General features: G+C 42.7%; 1 protein-coding gene across 1 annotated transcript in view; it reads left to right on the top strand.

Annotated features, from left to right (window-relative positions):
- CROCC2 (ciliary rootlet coiled-coil, rootletin family member 2) overlaps positions 1–20,176 on the top strand; it is a 190,958-nt gene that overhangs the window by 86,762 nt on the left and 84,020 nt on the right. Inside the window, exons 8-10 of the mRNA XM_068280645.1 lie at positions 1,098–1,204; positions 5,027–5,239; positions 12,371–12,446. Of these exons, the coding sequence (XP_068136746.1) occupies positions 1,098–1,204; positions 5,027–5,239; positions 12,371–12,446 (396 nt within the window). The remainder of the gene's footprint in view (positions 1–1,097; positions 1,205–5,026; positions 5,240–12,370; positions 12,447–20,176) is intronic.

The raw sequence follows: 20,176 nt of genomic DNA, 5'->3' as shown, positions 1-20,176 counted from the left end.
AATGTCCTTTATTAGTTTCAACATGAAAAGCCAAAACGTCTGCCTCAAGATTTTACCTCCTTGAGGTCTCAGCACCAAAATCAGCTGTTACAGTTTAGCCTGTGGTGCATGCTGGGAAAAATGCCAATCCTCTTATTACTCAGAAGCATAATGATGCTAACGTCATAAATATACAGGTGGCACTTCACCAAGGAGTATCTCTGTTCTCGTGAAGTTGCTAAGAAGAAAAATTCAATTACTTTACTGATAACAAACAATGTGTAACTTGCAGGGTAGAACTAATGAATCAGTAGAGTTGCTGCTTCAGCAAAGCTGAGTTTACTCAGAATTAGTGCTGCTGTCAAAGGGAAAGTTGTAGGTTAAACATCAGACATTGTTTTTCAGGTTTCTTGACCCTTGGAGGCCCCTTTACACTTTCATTGAAACCTGCATTGCGTTACCCTTTTTTACCGCAGGATAACGCAAGGCAATGCAAGGCAATGGCCTCAATTCACTAAGCTTTATCAAACACTTTATCAATATTTTGATAATTTACCTCATGGGTAAAATCAAATTTTTAATTCACTAAGGTGTTATATATTTATCAAATGTTTTATCGATAAAACGTTCAATAAATCTATAACACCTTAGTGAATTAAAAATTAGATTTTACGCATGTGGTAAATTATTAAACGTTTGATCAAGTGTTTGATAAAGCTTGGTAAATTGAGGCCATTAATGGGTCTTAGCACACTTAACACTTCACGTAAAAAAGGCCCCTTCCTGTGATATTTATTATTTTGCTTACCTCCTTGCGTTTTGCAATTTTCACGTGATTGGAAAAATCGCCTGTAGTCGGTTTTAACCTTCTATGTCAATACAACCAAATTAAAAAAATATGATCTCTTATGGGGTAGTCTGGGCAGGGGTTGTTCAGTTTTTCTTTGCACTGGTTTTTTTAAGTTAGTCTTCAGGGGAAAGCCATTACTTTTAAGACAAATTTTGTCGTTGTTAACCTAAACCCCTACCAAGATTTTTTTATCTGACTGAGGTCCAGAATTATGTCATGTTTAGTAGAAGTAATGCCTTTTGTTATCACTGATTTTCTGTATTTGTAGAGATACACGTCATACTTGAGCGGTGAGCACGATGGTATCCTGACACTGAGCAGGCAGGCAGCCACTCTGCGTACTCAGTTTACTGATCTGCGGGCTATTGCTGAGAGGTAAGAGACTAGGCGAGTCCATTCCCTGAGCTCTCTGTATTAGGAAATAGTAATGCTAAACACAGGTGGGTCATAATGTGAGTTGGGGGAGAGGTATATGAATTGGTGATGTATTTATTTATTTTAAAGTTCAGCAAACCTGTACCTATTCATTAAGGGAGCAATATAAGTTGCCTGCGAATCAGTACATTTTGGCGCGTACAGCAACTGTACAATTTGGGCGCCGGCATTACCTTCAATGTTATCTAGTGGCTATCAGGGGCCGGAGAAGAAATTTGGGCGCCTGCTAAATTTTTGTTCTCTTTCACCTTGTTTTTAGTTTTTAACAGACACCCCCACACATTAAAATTAGCTAGGTGCAGAGAGCAGTCAAGGCCAGTGGCACATGGTATGCCGATCTCCAGCTTTTAACTGCTGGTCCCGCTCAGGCTGTGACAGGCTAAGCAGAGCCCCAGCTCGCCTCACAGTATAAACCGCTGTTCTCCACTGCTCACTGTGAACAGGGCTGGGCAGAGGTGAGAGAGGCTCCAGCCTCCGGGGCGCAGGGCGCAGTGTAGGTGAAGCACGGTGGCGTAGTGGTTAGTGCTCTCTGCAGCCAGTGCCTTGCAGCGCTGGGTCCCCAGTTCGAATCCCAGCCGGGTCACAATCAGCAAGGAATTTGTATGTTCTCCCCGTGTCTTCGTGGGTTTCTTCTGGGCACTCCGGTTTCCTCCCATATCCCAAAAACATACAGATAAGTTAATTGGTTTCCCCCTAAATTGGCCCTAGACTATGATACATGCACTACACGATATAGATATATGATTATGGTAAGGACTAGATTGTTGCTTTGGCAATACCTGTAATGAATCTTGGTCATGCCAATAAAGCTATCTTTGATTTGATTTGATTGTGAGCCCTTCTGAGGGACAGTTAGTGACAAGACAATATACTCTGTACAGCGCTGCGTAATATGTTGGCGCTATATAAATACTTAAATAAATAAATAAAATATGTGGGAGGGGCGCACAACTCACTCAGCTATCATCCCCCTATTGTGTTTGAAGCAGAGATAAATAAGAAAAGGGGATACATGGGCACACTTTGGTGTCTCAGCCTTGGGTGCGGGAGGACCTTGTCCCGGCTCTGACTGTGATCACTCGCCACTTAGTGCATAGCCTGTCACAGCTTGAGTGGGAGCAGCAGAGTTGCAAGGTGGAGATTGGCATACCATGTGCCTCTGGCCACGGCTGCACCTAGCTAGGGGTCACAGCCGCTGCACACAGAGGCTATAGCCACTCAGACAAGCTGAGCACCAGAGTTTGGGGGCCCAGCGGGGGGAAAAGTGGTATCTATCATTTTAAATGTAATTTTTTAACTCCGTTATTTTAAACCGTTATTTAACATTTTTAACAGTTGTTTCTGGACAGATCAAATATTTCTCCACACTGTCTTCTGAATCCAGCCATAATCGGATAAAAGGGTCATCCTGTTATCCGATTGTGGCTGGATGCAGAAAATGCTGTGGAGAAATATTTAATCTGCCCAGAAACAACTGTTAAAAATGTTGAAGAGGAACTTCAGCCTAAACAAACATACTGTCATTAAATTACATGAGTTATGTTAATTAAAATAGGTAGGTAATATAATCTTTTACCCACCCTGTTTTAAAAGAACAGGCAAAGGTTTGTGATTTCATAAGGGCAGCCATCTTTTTGGTTGAAAGAAGGTGACAGGGAGCATGAGACACAGTTCCAACTGTCCTGTGTCCTGATCACCCCTCCCAGTTGCTAGGCAATAAATGAATGAATAACAACATAGGAAATACCATCATGCTTTGCACAGCATCAGGGGAAAAAAGCCCGGGCAGTTTGCTTTGATGGGTGGAGCTTAGCTAAAAATGCAGCTAAAAATTTGACTTCTATAAGAAAAACAAAGTTCTGATGCTGTGAAACTGTTAAAGACACGCCAAGCCTTTTCAGTTCTGCTGAGTAGATTTTTAGTCTGGAGGTTCACTTTAAGTATCGTTTAAAAGTGATGGAGTTAAGAAATTACATTTAAAACTATAAATACCAGTCTGTAAGGAAATCTACATTTTCGAGGAACAGTATGCGCCCAAATTTCCTTGTGCCTTTTTTTAGTATGCATTGCCTGGCTTCCTGCTAATTTTTACCTTTGTAAGAAAGAGTGTTTGTTTGCAACTCCAGCTATTTAGGAGAGAATATTACAAGGAATCTGAAGTGAGAGATTTATAGGGGCTGCCTGGAAGTCCTTCTAATCTCGTTGGCTGCAGTAGTGTCTGAAACACACACCTGTTTCAAACATATGTATCTAATCCTGTCAGACTTCAGTCAGAAACACTTGATTTGCATGTTTCATCAGGATCTGTGGCTAAAAGTATTAGAAACAAAGGCTCAGCAGGACAGCCGGGCAATCTGCTTTGTTTAAAAGGAAATAAATATGTCAGCCTCCGTATGTTTCTCAGTTCAGATATCCTTTAATTTTAGGTCATTCTAAGACAATATGCGACAATATGTGTGTATAAAAAAAAAATAAAGACTAAAAGGGAGGAGTGCTCCTTAGTGTGATAACGTTTTAATCAAATAAAAATGCGCAATACAAACGCACTTACCAGAAAGACGATACAAACAGGCAAAAAAAAGTCATGAAGCCCTGGAGAAGTCATTCAGCGGGGGAGCAACCTGGAAACTGCAGTGGCCAGCAGCAGTGGGGATCCCGGCGCCCTCTGTGGAACTATTGTGTGCCAGTGATGTCACAAGACGTTTCGGCGTAACTGTGTCTTTGTCAGGTGACGTCACCAACACGCACATGCGGCACTCAATAGTTCCACAGAGGGCACCTAGGGCAGGGCTTTTCAACCCTGTCCTCAAGTACCACCAACAGAGCATGTTTTGTGGAAATCCACAAAGGTAGTTAATTTGCTCTGCTGAGTTACTAATTACCTCACCTGTGAATGTTTGTGGTTTTCTGCAAAACATGCACTGTTGGTGGTACTTGAGGACAGGGTTGAAAAACTTTGACCTAGGGTCACCTGTCTATCTAGATCCCAACTGCTGCTGGCCACTGCAGTTTCCAGGTTGCTCCCCTGCTGAACGAACTTCTTCAAGGCTTCATGAAGATTTTATGTCTATTTTTATCGACTTTCTAGTAAGTATATTTGTAAGGCGCATATTAATTTGATTAAAACTTATCACGCTATGGAACACTCCTCCTCTTTTGCCTTTCCTCTTCCAGTACGCCTTTTCAGACAAGTGCTCAAGAACTGCTAGAATGGGAATTCCATCTGTCCCATTGGCTGGTCCCCAATCCTGAGTAGGGATGATCAATGAGATGCAAATTGTTCAAAAAGTATGCAAATGGTGTATGCAAATGTATGCAGCTGCATACATTTGCATAAAATGTGCATACATTTGCATCAACTCGGAACAATTTGCACATCTGTGATCATCCCTAGTCCTGAGCAGCGCAAGATTTCCCATCCACTATCCGTGTAAAAAAATATAAAGTGCTAAGTATTGGCACCTGTATGAGACTACTGTGGTACTACCCTTTCATCAACCCTACTGTATTCCAGTATGACAGGCAGTTAGTTAACCCAATCCAGGTTTGCTAGATCACTTGTAACTTCTGTTTGGGGTTCCAAGTTCTTTAGGACTGATACAGTTTTTAGAAATGCTGTCAGTTGACTAGGTCACCACTAACCCCACGGAGGCGTGATGTATAAGTTTGCTTCAGCACGTCAGGTCTACCTGTTCTGGGTATGGTGATACATTTTAAAGTGAAAATATAATTGCGTACCTTTTGCCTTCTTTTCCCACTCAGGGGTCTAGATGAGATGAAGACGGACATTTCCCGCAGCTCACGGCGCATGCGCACAGCCTGCCTAAATTTAGACTCCAACTTGCGTCTGTCTCAGAATGCGGCTGGGGCTTCCCTGCATACAACCCGGCTTGAACAGCAGCTTCGAGAAAAAGTGCGACAAATGATCCAGATGCAGAGCAAGTTTGATGCTGAGAGGGTGGAACTGAACTCCAGGTACTGGTCTGAATTGTTGGATTATACGCAATAATAGGTCACCTATCAAGTCTGTTATGGAACCCTAAAGGCTCGTATATGCAGTACGTCCAAACAATCTGCCCAACTATCACCTAAACTTGGGCTTTTTGGCAAAGAACAAGAACAACAACTCATAACAAGTTGAGTTGACCCTGTGGATGCATGGAATTGACCCCACCCAACATATTTTCCCTGTACAAAACAAGAAGGAGCAGAGGCAGGAGGTGGGTGGGGTCAGGTGATAGTTCCCACTTTGCTGGCAGCACTATATTTTATGCACAGGTCATTGGGTTATGTGTGGCGTTTCTGAATGGAATTTCCCTGGAACAGCAATGAAAAATCCTGGATGGTATACTAGGGCTTTAAAACTAGCTTGATCCATTCTCCTCCCTTTTGGTCTCTTTATAATAGGTGACATCAGTGACCAGTGTGAAACTTTAAAACTCAATTATCCATACTTTTACTTCCAATTTCAACTTGACATCAGCATCTTTCATCTCTGGAACTACTAGTTGTTTTGACATGAAGGTTTATTGCATGGAAGATGTCCTTTAAAGCAAATCTGTTCACTAAATAATAAGTAGAAAAAAAATATTACCGAAGTAGTGGGAAGCCTCTGGAGGCTTTCTATGTCCTCCTCAACCCTTTTATTCTTTGTGGCCATGCTCCTGGCCATGTACAAGAGCGGCTGTACTTGTGCAGGTGTGAATACAGCCCACACCTGAGCAGTAGCACAAAATCGCTCAATCATGGAGGAAAAGGCATGCACAGGGGGTTTTGTGCTGCTGCTTGGGAGGAAACCTTACTTGGGCATGCACAGTACTGCCGTGCTCATACATGAATGGGAGTGTGGCCATGAGAACACATCCAACCAGCTCTTGTCGGATATGTTCAGAGGGACCCTGCTCAGGAACAATGGGGTCCATGATGATATGGGAAGAAATTATTTAGAGATTTCCGTCTACTGTGGTATCTTTTTTTTCTATTACAGGTTCACCTTGATGACTATGTTGTATTGGTGATCAAGCCTCAAAACCAATGTTTCATGATGTTCTCTGTAATTCTGGCTTCCGTAGGGAAGACTCGTTCCCTGCTGCCTTCAGAGAAAGACGATACAAATTTGGTTGCAGTGGGTATTGTGGATTGTGTGAGACTCTTCTTTCATTCGACACATTGATAAATGAGAGGAAAGATTGGAGATGAGAACCAAAATAGCTTAATCTGCTAAAATGCACTACCACAGAAACGAGTCTGTCATAGGTTTCATGGATTCCAGAGCATTTCACTGCTGTAAAGATCAGAGGAACTCTATTAGAATTATAAAGCATGCTCAGTGTTAGAATATGTGCTTGGAATGCTTTTAGCATGATTGTCTATATCAGAGGTCTCCAGCCTTTGTGAGATTATCAGCCATATTCAGATATCATAAGTGATGATGAGGCATGGGGAGTAAACTGATTCACACAACCATGGGAACAATATTACAGTAACAATCCAAGCAAATGTAAAGCTTTCAGCAGTGGAAGTCTTCTACATTCTGGTTTTGGTTTTGTAATGTTTTGTAATATGTAGAAAGCAGAGCTGAAGCTGTGTTCAGATACCAGATACTTACCTAAGGAGAGGAAAGGCTCTGGGTCCTATAGAGCCTTCCCGCTCTTCTCTTGGTCCCTTCCATTTAAGCGCTGGCTCCACTGTTTCAGTCCTCAGCCGCGAGAAGCTTCGGAAGTCTTCGGGAGCCCAAGTGCGGCTCCATACTGCCCATACGAGAGAGCGTGCTCGTGCGTGTGCAGTATGGAGCTGCCCGTCTTTGGGAGCACTCAGGCTCCTGAAGACTTCAGAAGCCTCCTTCAGCGGCAGAGAGAACAGTATTTGGCAAATTGGTCAAATATTGCTACTGGAGAGCCAACACTGGAACACGGGGACCGAGAGAGGAGTGGGAAGGCTCTATAGGACCTCTGGGTCCTATAGAGCTTTCCCACTCCTCTCTCGCACCTAAGGAGCCTTCCCTCTCCTTAGGTGAGTATCTGGTTAGGTTTTTTTTTTTTAATAAAAACACAGATACTGTTTATTATTCTTAACACCTGTCTTCTGTCTTCACCAGCTTTATAAAAAAATTATTCATGTCACTCAAACATGGCTGCTGACTTCCACATGATCATTTCTCACTCGATCACTTTAGATCAGGGTTCTCCAACCCTGTCCTCAAGACCCACCAACAGTGCATGTTTTGTGGAAATCCAGAGAGGTAGTTAATCAGCTCTGCTGAGACACTAATTACCTCACCTGTGCATGTTTGTGGTTTTCTGCAAAACGTGCTGTTGGTGGTCCTTGAGGTCGGGGTTGGGGAAATCTGCTTTAGATGACTGTCTGCTTTCCACCTAGACAGCATGAGTCATTAGAATGAAGCGTGCAGATCACATAGGAGTCTCAAATTCAGCTGTGATTCAACCACTCAGCAGTCAGTTTTATCTCTTGGATTTTCATGTGGCTGGATAAGACACTAGAAAGTATTTACTAGGTAAGAAGCAGGGCCACTTAAATTATTTCAATGAAAGTCTTCCCTTTCTATGCTTTTGGGTCTGGTAATGTCACCAAATGATCCCTTTTTCCAATCCACTGGAAAGAAAACCTTTATTCAAATGCATGTCATCAATGTTGGGGGGGGGGGGGGGGGGAGTGGAATGTAGATGTGAGATTTTGTAAATGCAGCAATTACTGTAAATACAAATTATGCCTAAACAGACAATAATAATAATAGCAAAACATTTTTACCCATGAACCATGTGTTTTACAGTAAAGATTTACAAATTGAGCCAAGCTTTGATTGGTTATGTACTGCATATGTAACAAGGCAGCAAATACAGGGAAGGTATCTAGGCTAAGAGGGACAGTAAGGGCCCCTTATGGCTCACAAGCTTTAGGTGGGATGCTGCTACATGTATAATGAGTGGAAATGCCTATCATATGAAATTCCCCACCCAGATTAATCATGCTCTCACCCACCTAGTTGTGATTAGGAATAATGAAGCTTGATGACAGCTCCACCACTGACAAAGGTCATTTGCTTCCTTCCATACTATACATATATAGCTACATAGTTAGTTTGGTTAAAAAATGATGGTGATCACGGTCCTGAAGCCATACATACTGTATCCCAGTTGAACCAGAAGAAGGTGAAACACTCTGACAAGACCTGGACCAGTGAGCCTTAAAGAGACTCCGTAACAAAAATTGCATCCTGTTTTTTATCATCCTACAAGTTCCAAAAGCTATTCTAATGTGTTCTGGCTTACTGCAGCACTTTCGGCTATCACAGTCTCTGTAATAAATCAACTTATCTTTCCCCTGTCAGACTTGTCAGCCTGTGTCTGGAAGGCTGCCAAGTTCTTCAGTGTTGTGGTTCTGCTATGAACTCCCCCTTCCAGGCCCCTCTATGCACACTGCCTGTGTATTATTTAGATTAGGGCAGCTTCTCTCTTATCTTTTACAAGCTGCGTCCTCTGAGCTGGCTGGGCTTTCACAATTCTGAGGAGTTACAGACAAGGGCAAAACTGTTTGCAGGAAGAAAAGAGCAGCCTGAAACTGCAGTGCACGAGAACAGGGGGAAAGAAACACACAAATGATCTCTTGAGATTCAAAAGGAAGGGTGTTACAGCCTGCTTGTGTATGGATGTATTTTCTATGTGTGGACATACTGTACATCAACCTACTTCCTGTTTTGGTGGCCATTTTGTTTGTTTATAAACAAACTTTTAAAACTGTTTTTAACCACTTTTAATGCGGCGGGGAGTGGTGAAATTGTGACAGAGGGTAATAGGAGATGTCCCTTAACGCATTGGTATGTTTACTTTTGTGCGATTTTAACAATACAGATTCTCTTTAAAAAGGGGGAAAAATCCTTCCCTACTCCAGATGGCAATCAGATAAAATCCCTGGATCAACACCCCCGGGAATTGTCTTGTAATTATAGCCACAGATGTCCATCAATGCAAGGAAAGCATCCATGACTCCATGATCTTTAAATGCAGATAGTTTTCCATGGCTACTTCATTAGGTAAGGTATTCTAGGTTTTAACTACTTACTGTAAAGAAGCCCTTTTTAAATTAATGGCAAAAACTTTTTTTTCTCTATGTGCAAATCATGTCCTCTTGTCCTTTGTACAAGCCTGGGGACAAAAAGCTCATTTGCCAAGCTTTTGTATTGCCAGCTGATGTATTTATACATGTTAATCAGATCACCTTTCAATCACCTTTTTTTCCAAGCTAAATAAGCCCAGTTTGTCCAACCTTTCTTGGTAATTAAGACCTTCCATCCGATTAATTTAGTTGCCCATTTTGTACCCATTCTAGAAGGTCAATGTCTTTTCTATAGTGCGGTGCCCAAATTGTATCCCATACTCCAAATGTTGCCTCACAAGTTATTTATACAGGGGTTAATTATTTATTTGGTTACATGATTATCAACCAGTATTCCCAAAACCTTCTTCAAGTCTGATGTTCCTAGCTATATGCCATTTATTTTATATGGTGCTCCGCTGTTGGCACGTCCAAAGTGCATGACTTTACATTTATCAACATTAAATTTCATCTGCCATATGCCTGCCCATAGGGCCATGTTGTCAAGAGCCTGTTGTAATATGTCAATATCATGCTTAGTGATAATTTTGCATAATTTTGTATCATCTGCAAAGTAAATTGAAAAGAATTGGACCTAGTACTGACCCTTGCGGAACCCCACTGCTAACAGTTTCCACTGTTGAGTATGATTCATGTACCACCACTCTTTGCGTCTGTCCTTTAACCAGTTATCTATTCACTTACAGTACAGTACACACATACAAAATAAAATCTTCTAAGTACAGTTCAAGATTTGTTTCTATGAGAGAGTAAACCATAAAAAAAGGTCTTTAGCTTTTGAACATAAAACAAGACTGAGATTCCAAGAAAGGCCTTTTTAAGATTAGGACTATAGATACAATTGTTTATCTCATCAGTTTATTTTCATTTCAGGTTTCCTTTTATGGCAATAGGGAACAACTTCAATGTTTGTGTATTTAGCTTGAACACTACAAATTGACGTAAATACAATTTATCTTATGTGTGTCAGATTTATTTTCCTGATCTCAGACGCTAGTGGCACCTGTACTGTGTTTAGATGAATATTACGGTAACTGTTATGAGAAATGTGGATGACATGGTTGAGCCATTACATCTGACACTGTAAGCCGGAAACATTTTGTAAAGATCGGAAGTATTATCCTGTATAAGTAACGAGATTGGCAATAACCTTCTGACCCGCCTGAGTGGCCGAAGACGTAAACAGAAAAAAACAGGAAGGCTTGATACACTTCTCATGACCGGGATGAATAGATGCCTTTGTCTCAGCCATGTAGACAACGCTCTGAATTTAGGAGATGGTATTAGCAGAGTGTGTGATTCATTACTGGGGCCTGTAGCCTGCACGTCACACACTGATTGAATAGGATTTAAACCTAGGCACCTGGTCGGGGGAGGTTAATACTGTCTTAGGTGTTTTATGCCATGGTAGAGTGTAATCAAAGCAGAAAATGATTTGTAGTCCAAATAACATAATAAATAAATGATTTTTTTTTTTACAAGATTTATGAATATTGTAAATATTTATGAATTATTAAGTCAGTGTTTGCCCATTGTAAAAACCTTTCTTCTCCCTGATTTACTTTCTGAAATTTAGCTCAGGCAGGAATATCTTAAGTGTTGGCAGGTGATCTCTGTGGAATGTTGGTTTACTGAGAGTTCTATAATCCGTAGAAAAGATATCTGGTCTCCCAGAATGCTCTGGGGGGAGAATTCTGCACAATGAACAGACTAGGCCTTAGCTGGAGGACAGGGCTACATACTAATATACAGCACTATATAGATATAGGAAGTGTTCCTGAAGCTGAAACCAGGATATTTAACTTAAAAGTGGGTATCCTGAATAATGTACTGCCTTCTACTATATGTCACTACAATGCCTCTTTAACCTCCTGAGTGTTACGTTGCTCAGGAGGTTTTGCAGCTTTAGAGTCCCGGGACTAATTTAACAGTTTGCCTGGCTGTAAAAGCTTTAGCTAGCACTAGGCTAGCTAGTATATTAGTATATAGTAGCAGGCCGCTGCAAAAAACGCCACTCTCTGCTGCTCCTGTGGGCCGCACCGGCCCACTTTCACTTTCATGACCAGTAGGTCATGATGCTGAAATGAGAGATTCATTTACTCATCCAATGTGCAGGGAGGTGGGGGAGCAGCAGGGGGCATGGCCAGCGAGAGAGCGCTGCCCAATGGCAGCTCTGGAAACCCTGCAGGAACGCCCCTGACGGGCGTTTTGAACATGGAACCCCTCTCCCTGTGTTTCCCTCCGAGATAGTGACAAATATTGTTGCTAATCTCTGGGGGCTATAGCGCAGCGTTGGGGAGCAGAGAGCGGTGGTGTGGGGACACAGAGGCATGCCATTAGGCAGAGAACATGGCTCTGTGCCCCATCTTCCCCCCCATCTGCCCACCTTGGGTTCTCTTTAATATTATATGCAGATGTTGAATTACCTACTAAAGTTATTGTTTTCTATATTGAAGAGTTGATTTACTACATTTGGAGTACACTGGAGAATGTAAATGATCCAGAAAGAACTGGCATTTTTTAAAAATGATCTGCCACTAGGTGACAAAAACATGCAACCCTTACCTGGGTTGGTCCAGCGGCTTCCCATATCTTCTTACACCTCACTGTTCCAGCGCAAGGTCTCTCTTCATCTACTAACCACACTACTGTCCATGGACGAGCACATCACAACTGGGCATGCACAAGTATGGTCTGCACTTACATATGATAGTAATTCTTAGCGCACAAGCACTTTGTTATGCGTGGCCCTTAGCCACACATGCCCAGTTGGGATGCGCTTGTCCACGGCTGGGCGCACAGCCGAAAGGAACTTCTTTCACTGGCTCCAGTTGAATAGGTTTAGAGGGACCCTTCACTGGAATGATCGATGTTTGAGGATATAGGAGGCCTCTGGACTATCCAGGGGTACTTTAAGGCTGGCAGCTGTGCTTTTCTTGTGTATTTATACATTTACCTAATTTCTTCTGACAGAGTGACAGATCTGTCTGCAAAGGTGGAGAAGCTGAAAGAAGAAACCAGTAAGCTAGAGAAAGAAAAACAAAGACTGGTAAATTAACTGAAATTATATATTTTTTTATAACGTATAATTTAAACGTTATTTGTGCAGAAAACTGCTCATGGGAAGTGTGATACTAGTATGGTTGGCAGAAACACAAGCACCAGCTGCATTATATTGTAGAATACCTTGAAGTAATAATATTACTTGCAGATGTCAGTCTTGCAGTCAGCTGCATTGTTATGGTAGAATATCCTACCCACAAAAAATTGCCTTCATAAAACTGTACCTTAATCAAACCTGAACAAAAACTGTCATAGAAGTGCAACGCGCTTCTCAGGATTAGGTTCCCACTTCATCAGGCAAATACACAGAGTGATATCTCTGCACTGGGCTCGATCATAGGTAATTGGTGATTTCATTCTGTATTTGCCTGATGAAGCGTGAACCTAATTCCGAGAAATGAGTTGCACTTCTACAAGAGTTTTTGTTTGGCTTACTATTTTTTTTTTAACTTCAGCATTGATTTTCCCTGAGAGGAGGTAAGTCCACCTTTACCTTCTCAAATTTTGAACTGTTTTTAAATCATTGTATATCTTTTGGCACCTCTAAACCATATACATCTGAAGATGGACATACCAGTTTTGCTTACCAGGGAGACAAAGGACTCCAGAGTGAGGCATGTGGTGGTGACACTGGAAATGCTGGACCAGAGCATGGCATGGGGCTTTGAGTGGGAACCAAGCTAGCACCTTAAATTAGCTTTCTTAACTCCTTGCATTTGTAGTCCAACTATTTTCACCAACAAGTTTTGGCAGCAAGTCAAACTGATTTGACCTAAGGATCAGTCTACACTATGACAAAGCGGATAGTGTAGCCAATGCACTGTACCCTCTTCAGTGTGCTTCTTTGAGATGCTCTTACTGTCTACACAACAGAGGCAAGCCAAATTCCATTAATTATTGTGCAGGTTGGGAATGTCTATTACAATATTGCAATGGATATTCCCATATCTGGTGAAGATGGACTATGAGAACAGGTCCATGGGAAAGCATAGGTCCATCCTACATATCCGTTGGTACTATTATACTGTTGGTGAGATGTTTCATATTGCTATTCTCTCCAACTCTCCACATTTTTCCTCCACTTCTTTGCTGAAACTGTTAATACCTTAGACCCTCATTTCTCTTTAAAGTGTTCCAGAGAACACACAAACCTACGGATCTGCACTTACCTGGGACTTCCTCCAGCTACCTGTACACCGGCCTGACCTGTCTGCTCCCCCACAGTCAGCTCCGGTAAAGTCATTCGGGGGGGACGCCACCTTGGTCGCACTCATGTGGCCAGGACCGTTCTGCACCTGCGCAGTTACAAGCCTTAACTAGCTGTCCAGGTGCAGAATGCTCCCGGCGATGGGAGCATGACCAAGGAGGCGTGCAGCAAGGGCAGCGTATTCACAGTAGTCCCTGAATACAGAGGCATGACAGCAGGAGGACGGATGGGAACGGACAGACACTGAGGGAGCCCATAAATAACAGAGGGCTGGAGGAAGCCCCAGGTAAGTATAAATCCTTGTCAGGTAAGTATAAATCCTTGTGTTTGCTTAGTCTTAGGTTTACTTTATAACATCACATGAATGGAATGAATCAGTAGTGTGATAAGATTACCAGTTTACCTGAAACAGAATAAGCAGCAGGAGGATAGCAGAGCAATCATGGGGCCCAACTGGCATTTTTATACAGTATGTATGTTGGAGTAGAGCCCGGTAGTTTGCATTTTATTGGTATTCATTTTAAATACACATTTGATGTGTAATGTATAGTGACTGGTAATATCTGGTATTTTTACATGACACCATATCGTTAAACTTCAGCACCATCAAACTTGTGCAGGTGTTTTGTGGACCCTTTGTACAAAGATTATTTTATCCACGCAGTGACACAGAGGTGTTGCATGGCCTCCTAATGAGGCATGAGCTGTGAGGTACCCTCAGGGTGTAATTCCCTGGTCAGCCCTAGAAAACTGTGTTTAGAGAACCCACGTTTTACACACTGTGATTACTTTCTTTGACTGACACATTCCATCATTGCTCTCCAGGGATTTTCTGTTAACGCTGTCACTTGCAGACACTTCATTAAACAGCCATAAATCTGAAGCAGCCAGTGAAGCAGCCTTGCTGTGCGAGGTTAGATCATTCTTAGCTGACATCTCATTCCAGGTGAAGGCTTACAGGGTGACCCATTAGTCAGGCTAAGCTAGGTCAAGTGCATGATGCCATTACCAAGACTATAAGCTCTACGGCAACAGTGTATAAAACCACAGATCATAAATATGAACACGGCCATGGCTCGGAAAAAATGTTTGCTGAAATACAATAATAATTAGGATGGCAATCGCACATGTAAAGAACAGCCGCCGTCATGTGTAAGCAAGGTTGGATTTATCCTTTTTGTGCCCCTAGGCCAGGTATGTTGCGACTCCCATTTCTTGTGCCGCAGTTCTCCTCCAATTCCATGTGCAGGCTCGTCTTCCAAATGTATCACACATGTACAGCAGCCCCTTTCTTTCATGAACAGCCCCATTGAGCATCAGTAGAAAAGATGGTCACTATGGGGATACCACGGTCACCTGTATGACAAGGAGAGACCAGGAGCCAAATGGTGCAGTATTGAGGGGTATTAGATGTTAGATTGATTGATTATCGCCAATGGGGAAATAACCTTCCCCGCTTGGTATTCCAGGTCCTACTGGAACTGGATGGTCGCACTCCTGGTTGGTCCTTCTTGGCTGTAGATAACACCACACCCGGAAGGTGAACACCTCCAAAGGTGATGTAATGTATAGTACCGGGGGCAGAGGTGGCCTTAGAGTACGCGGGGCCTGAGGCGAGTGTCATATGCGGGGCCTAGAGACATATGCTGTGACACACACACACTCACTCACACTCACTCTCTCTCTCTCTGTATAGATTAGATAGGTAGGTGCCCTGCAGTATAGATTAGATAGGTGCCTGCCGTATAGATTAGATAGGTCCCTGCAGTATAGATTAGGTAGGTGCCCCGCAGTATACATTAGATAGGTGCCTGCAGTATAGATTAGATAGGTAGGTGCCCTGCAGTATACATTAGATAAGTGCCTGCAGTATAGATTAGATAGGTGCCTGCTGTATAGATTAGATAGGTGCCTGCAGTATAGATTAGTTAGGTAGGTGCCCCGTAGTATAGATTAGATAGGTAGGTGCCCCGCAGTATAGATTAGATAGGTGCCTGCAGTATAGATTATATAGGTGCCTGCACTATAGATTAGATAGGTAGGTGCCTGCAGTATAGATTGGATAGGTGCCTGCAGTATTGATTAGATAGGTGCCTGCAGTATAGATTAGTTAGCTAGGTGCCCCGTAGTATAGATTAGATAGGTAGGTGCCCTGCAGTATACATTAGATAGGTGCCTGCAGTATAGATTACATAGGTGCCTGCAGTATAGATTAGATAGGTGCCTGCAGTATAGATTAGTTAGGTAGGTGCCCCGTAGTATAGATTAGATAGGTAGGTGCCCCGCAGTATAGATTAGATACGTGCCTGCAGTATAGATTAGATAGGTAGGTGCCCCGCAGTATAGATTAGATAGGTAGGTGCCCCGCAGTATAGATTAGATAGGTGCCAGCCTGCAGTACAGATTAGATGGGAAGGTGGCTGCAGTGGTGGGGAGAGCGGGCATAGTTGTTAAAAACTCACGTTTCTTCTTCCGATGCTCACAGCTTCCATCTCTTTCCTGTACCGGCATCTGGGTATTGGTAACAGCACCTCCTGGGATGACGTGACCGCATGTTACCACAGGGGGCGCTGTTACCAATACACAGATGCCGGGACAGGAAAGAGAATGAAGCTGTGAGCATCGGAGGTAGAAACGTGAGGTTTTAACTACTTTGCCCGCTCTCCCCACCGCTGCAGAGAGTGTGGGGCCTCTTCAGGCGCGGGGCCTGGGGAGATTGCCCCACTTGCCACCCCCAAAGGCCGGCTCTGACTGGGTGGGGGGGGGGGTAAATAGGTAATGTAATAAAACAAAAAATAATAATAAGGGGGTGGGAAGTGTCTTTACCAGTCCAGATAGAAGAACCAAAACCACAGGGTTAATGTAAAAAGATTAAATTATTTATTCAGCACGATTAAAAGGACAATGCGTTTCACGAGTCTCAGCCCGCTTCTTCAGGTCAATACAAGTGCCTTTAAAATATGGTCACAAGCATGGATGCCAGAAATAATCATTATAATTGTATAATCAAATGGATGCCAGAAATAATCATCACCATCAGTACCATTGAGCATCAGTTTCCTTTTCCATGTGTTACTCCCCATTTTCACCCTCCTCTTTCACATGTAGTAACCCCTCTTTCATGTCCAGGTGCCACTTGGCCTGCAGCCACCCAAGGCCAGGGCCTTCGTGGTCTTTCTAGAAATTGGGCCCTGTGTGTGAGAGGCCCAACGACATTGGCTCCTTTACCATTTATACTCTTTTATTCCTTGCACATTATGATTGACCATATACAACACCAGTGTAAAGATTTAGACCCAGCTATTTTAAAAAATTACAGCCCTCTGCTATGATTCCTCTACTCCTGTCTGATCTACCCTGCCTTACACCCCTCTTCACTACCAAATTCTACCCTAGATGCCCTATTTATTGTGATTTCTGCTTTTCCAGTAGCCTGGGAGTATCTTATCTTTTCCCACACTTTTCTCAGCCTCTCACCTGACTATTGCCTAAACTTAAAAGTTCAAGTGATTCCGAACTAGGGCCGGCCTTTGCCCTGAGAAACCTGAGGCTCACTCACGGCGTCACAATGTTCTTTTCCAAAGCGGTGCAGGAACTGCCCTGAAACTCCGCCTCCAAATCGCCACTTAGCTCTGTTGCCAGTGGGCTGTGGATCCTGGAGAGGTAAGATACTTCACCATATGAATGTTGCACTTGGGGCCCTTTCTCCACCACATATACTATGGGGGCTCTCTGGCTACATATACTGGAATGCTCTCAGGCTACCTATACGGGGGATAGGTATCTATACTGGGACACTAACTCTATTCTGTGACATTAATGCTAATTTACCCTGATATTTTTATCTAACCCTAACCGGTAATCCTTCATTACTCCTAACATTAAATGGAAGCTAAGCACTAACCTCCTCATGCTACAACCTGCCATGACCTTCCTAACACCCAGTACTAGTGACACCTATCAGAAGAGAGAACCCAGGTAATTAGATCCACATGTCATTTGGCTTACAGTTAACCTCCCTGGCGTTCAATTTTCAATAGATTTCTGTGCAAAACGTGATAACATTTATTTTTAAAACTTTTTTTTTCCTGTAACTTGCCAAAATGTGTTAAGCAAGGGTCTAGTATACAGTACAGGAGAGTATTGATGTGTATGCACGTTTATACAGTTCACAGCATGTTTTTATGGACGGATATTTCTGTCCATACCGCTAGGGAGGTCTTTGAGCATACGGTGCTGGGAAGTTGAGAGAACTGTATGGGAGTAGGAGGGATTTGCAAAACTCAAGTGACATGTAGTAAAGCAATCAATTCATCTAAACAAGGCATGTCCGTCCAAAGTTTGGCCTTATGGCCAAATGCAGCCCAGCAAGCCATTCCTGGGGGCCCCCAAAGCTCTCTACAGTGGCTTATTCCCTAATGCCCAAATGCCATAGCTGCAGTGCCGCGTACGGGGGTCATCTTGTGATGCCGCTCTGCCTCCCCCTTTGCTTGTCTGTAGTTAACAGCCACCATTAAAGCGGTAGCAGCCACTGATTAGCAGCTGCCATTTAGCCAACAACAGTAACAGCCCCTGATTAGCAGCCGCCACTGTTCCAGCAGCAGTAACAACCACTGATTAGCAGGCACCACTGCAACAGTAACTGCCTCTGATTAGCAACCGTCACTGTGCCAGCAGCAGTAACAACCACTGATTAGCAGGCACCACTGTGCCAGCAACAGTAACTGCCTTTGATTAGCAACCGCCACTGTGCCAGCAGCAGTAAAAACCACTGATTAGCAGGCACCACTATGCCAGCAACAGTAACTGCCTCTGATTAGCAACCGTCACTGTGCCAGCAGCAGTAATAGCCACAGATTAGCAGCTGCCACTATGCCAGCAATCAATATCCCAGAAGGAGTACATAATAACATATAAATACTCTTGTTATACCACTACCAATTAGTGGTAGTGGTATGACAAGAGTATTTATATGTTATTATGTAGTCCTTCTGGGATATGGATCTGTGAAGCAGAAGTCCTTAGTATTACATATTTTTTATTAGATTGGGACACTGCTATACAATTGTCACAGTAATAACCAGAAGAAATATATTTATATATCTTTTTCACTCGACTCTATTATTACCTTGTTATTTAGGGACTTGTGTACCAGGCCTGGCTGCTTGTTTTTAATTGTTTTTATGTTTAAGCTGGTCATAAATAAAGATTTTTTCATGGATCCTGGTGTCCTGAGCTGTATTTAAGTGATTGCCTTTAGCTTGTTATCAGATTATAAGGGAGGGGGTTCTTTGCTTTTTGTTTGAGTATCAATATTTTGAGGTCGATGACCTATTCCCCTAATTATCAATACCTATGAAGGTGATTAAGATAAATTTGATGTTAGTTATGCTTGCCCGTATCTTTTTAGTGTAAATCAGTCTTTTATAATATTGTTTTAGGTGGAGATAAAAAAAATACAGTATAAACAGGGATAACGGGAGCCCAGCTTAGTGTAATCTAAGGTACACAAAGAAAGAATCAGGAAGCGTAAACTTAGGTACTGCTCCACATGCATCCAATACAAACGATTGTGGGGAAATACCATCTCCACTCGGCCTTTGGATGGTAGTGTGGTCGCTTCTCCAAAAATAAAAATATTAAAAACAAAATTAAAATTTCAACACCCCCCCCCCCCCCCAACCAACCAGGGTGAAAAAATAAAAATTATTCTAGCTGAAGCACCCAAAAACTAAAAAACAATTGAAAACCCTTTAAAAGTGAAGGCTCGTGCACGTGCACCTTCTAGGAATGACAACTGTTTAAGAACACTTTTCACAGTTAATTGTAGCATGGAAAGAGAACGCATTTCGTAGCCTGGAGCCTTTTAGCATTGAAATGCTCCAAGCACACAGCAGCTGTTTTAAAGGCTTATATTGACCTGAAGAAAAGGCTCCAGGTCACGAAATGCGTTGTCTTTCCTTGTAACAATAAACTGAAACGTTTGATTGAACAGTTTTTGTTCCTAGAAGGTAAGCCTGCACCTGCCTTCTTTTTTAAATGGTTTTTAATTATTTTATAGTTTTTGGATGCCTCCAGATAGTATAATTAATTCTAATATTTTATAATAGGCCTGATGTTTTGCTTTGCGATGCACAGGGTAGCACAGAGCAGCAGTTAGGGGTGAGATATAAAGCTGACACCTACCGCCGCTTTAAGCTGAATACTCAACTGACGATGGATCAGGTAACCTCACAGCGATGCCTCCCATTGAACGAGGTTCCCCGATCCATCCTAACTGCAGGAACACGCAATGTCATGCAAAGGCGCACAACGGGCATGAACTAGAGTTAAAAGGATCGTGGTGCTTTGTGCGGAAGTCGTTGGGGATGTTAAAGATCCAATCCACCGCCACTGTCCTTATCACCACACATTGTAAAACGTTGTTTGCCTAATCGCGCACCTGTACCCACGTTGTGAGATTGCGGAAACTATCACTCATCGCTCAAAAAATAACTAGTTGTCGAAAT

Source organism: Hyperolius riggenbachi, chromosome 4, assembly GCF_040937935.1.
Source record: "Hyperolius riggenbachi isolate aHypRig1 chromosome 4, aHypRig1.pri, whole genome shotgun sequence".
Lineage (NCBI taxonomy): Eukaryota > Metazoa > Chordata > Amphibia > Anura > Hyperoliidae > Hyperolius > Hyperolius riggenbachi.
This window is presented reverse-complemented; position numbering and strand designations above follow the sequence as displayed.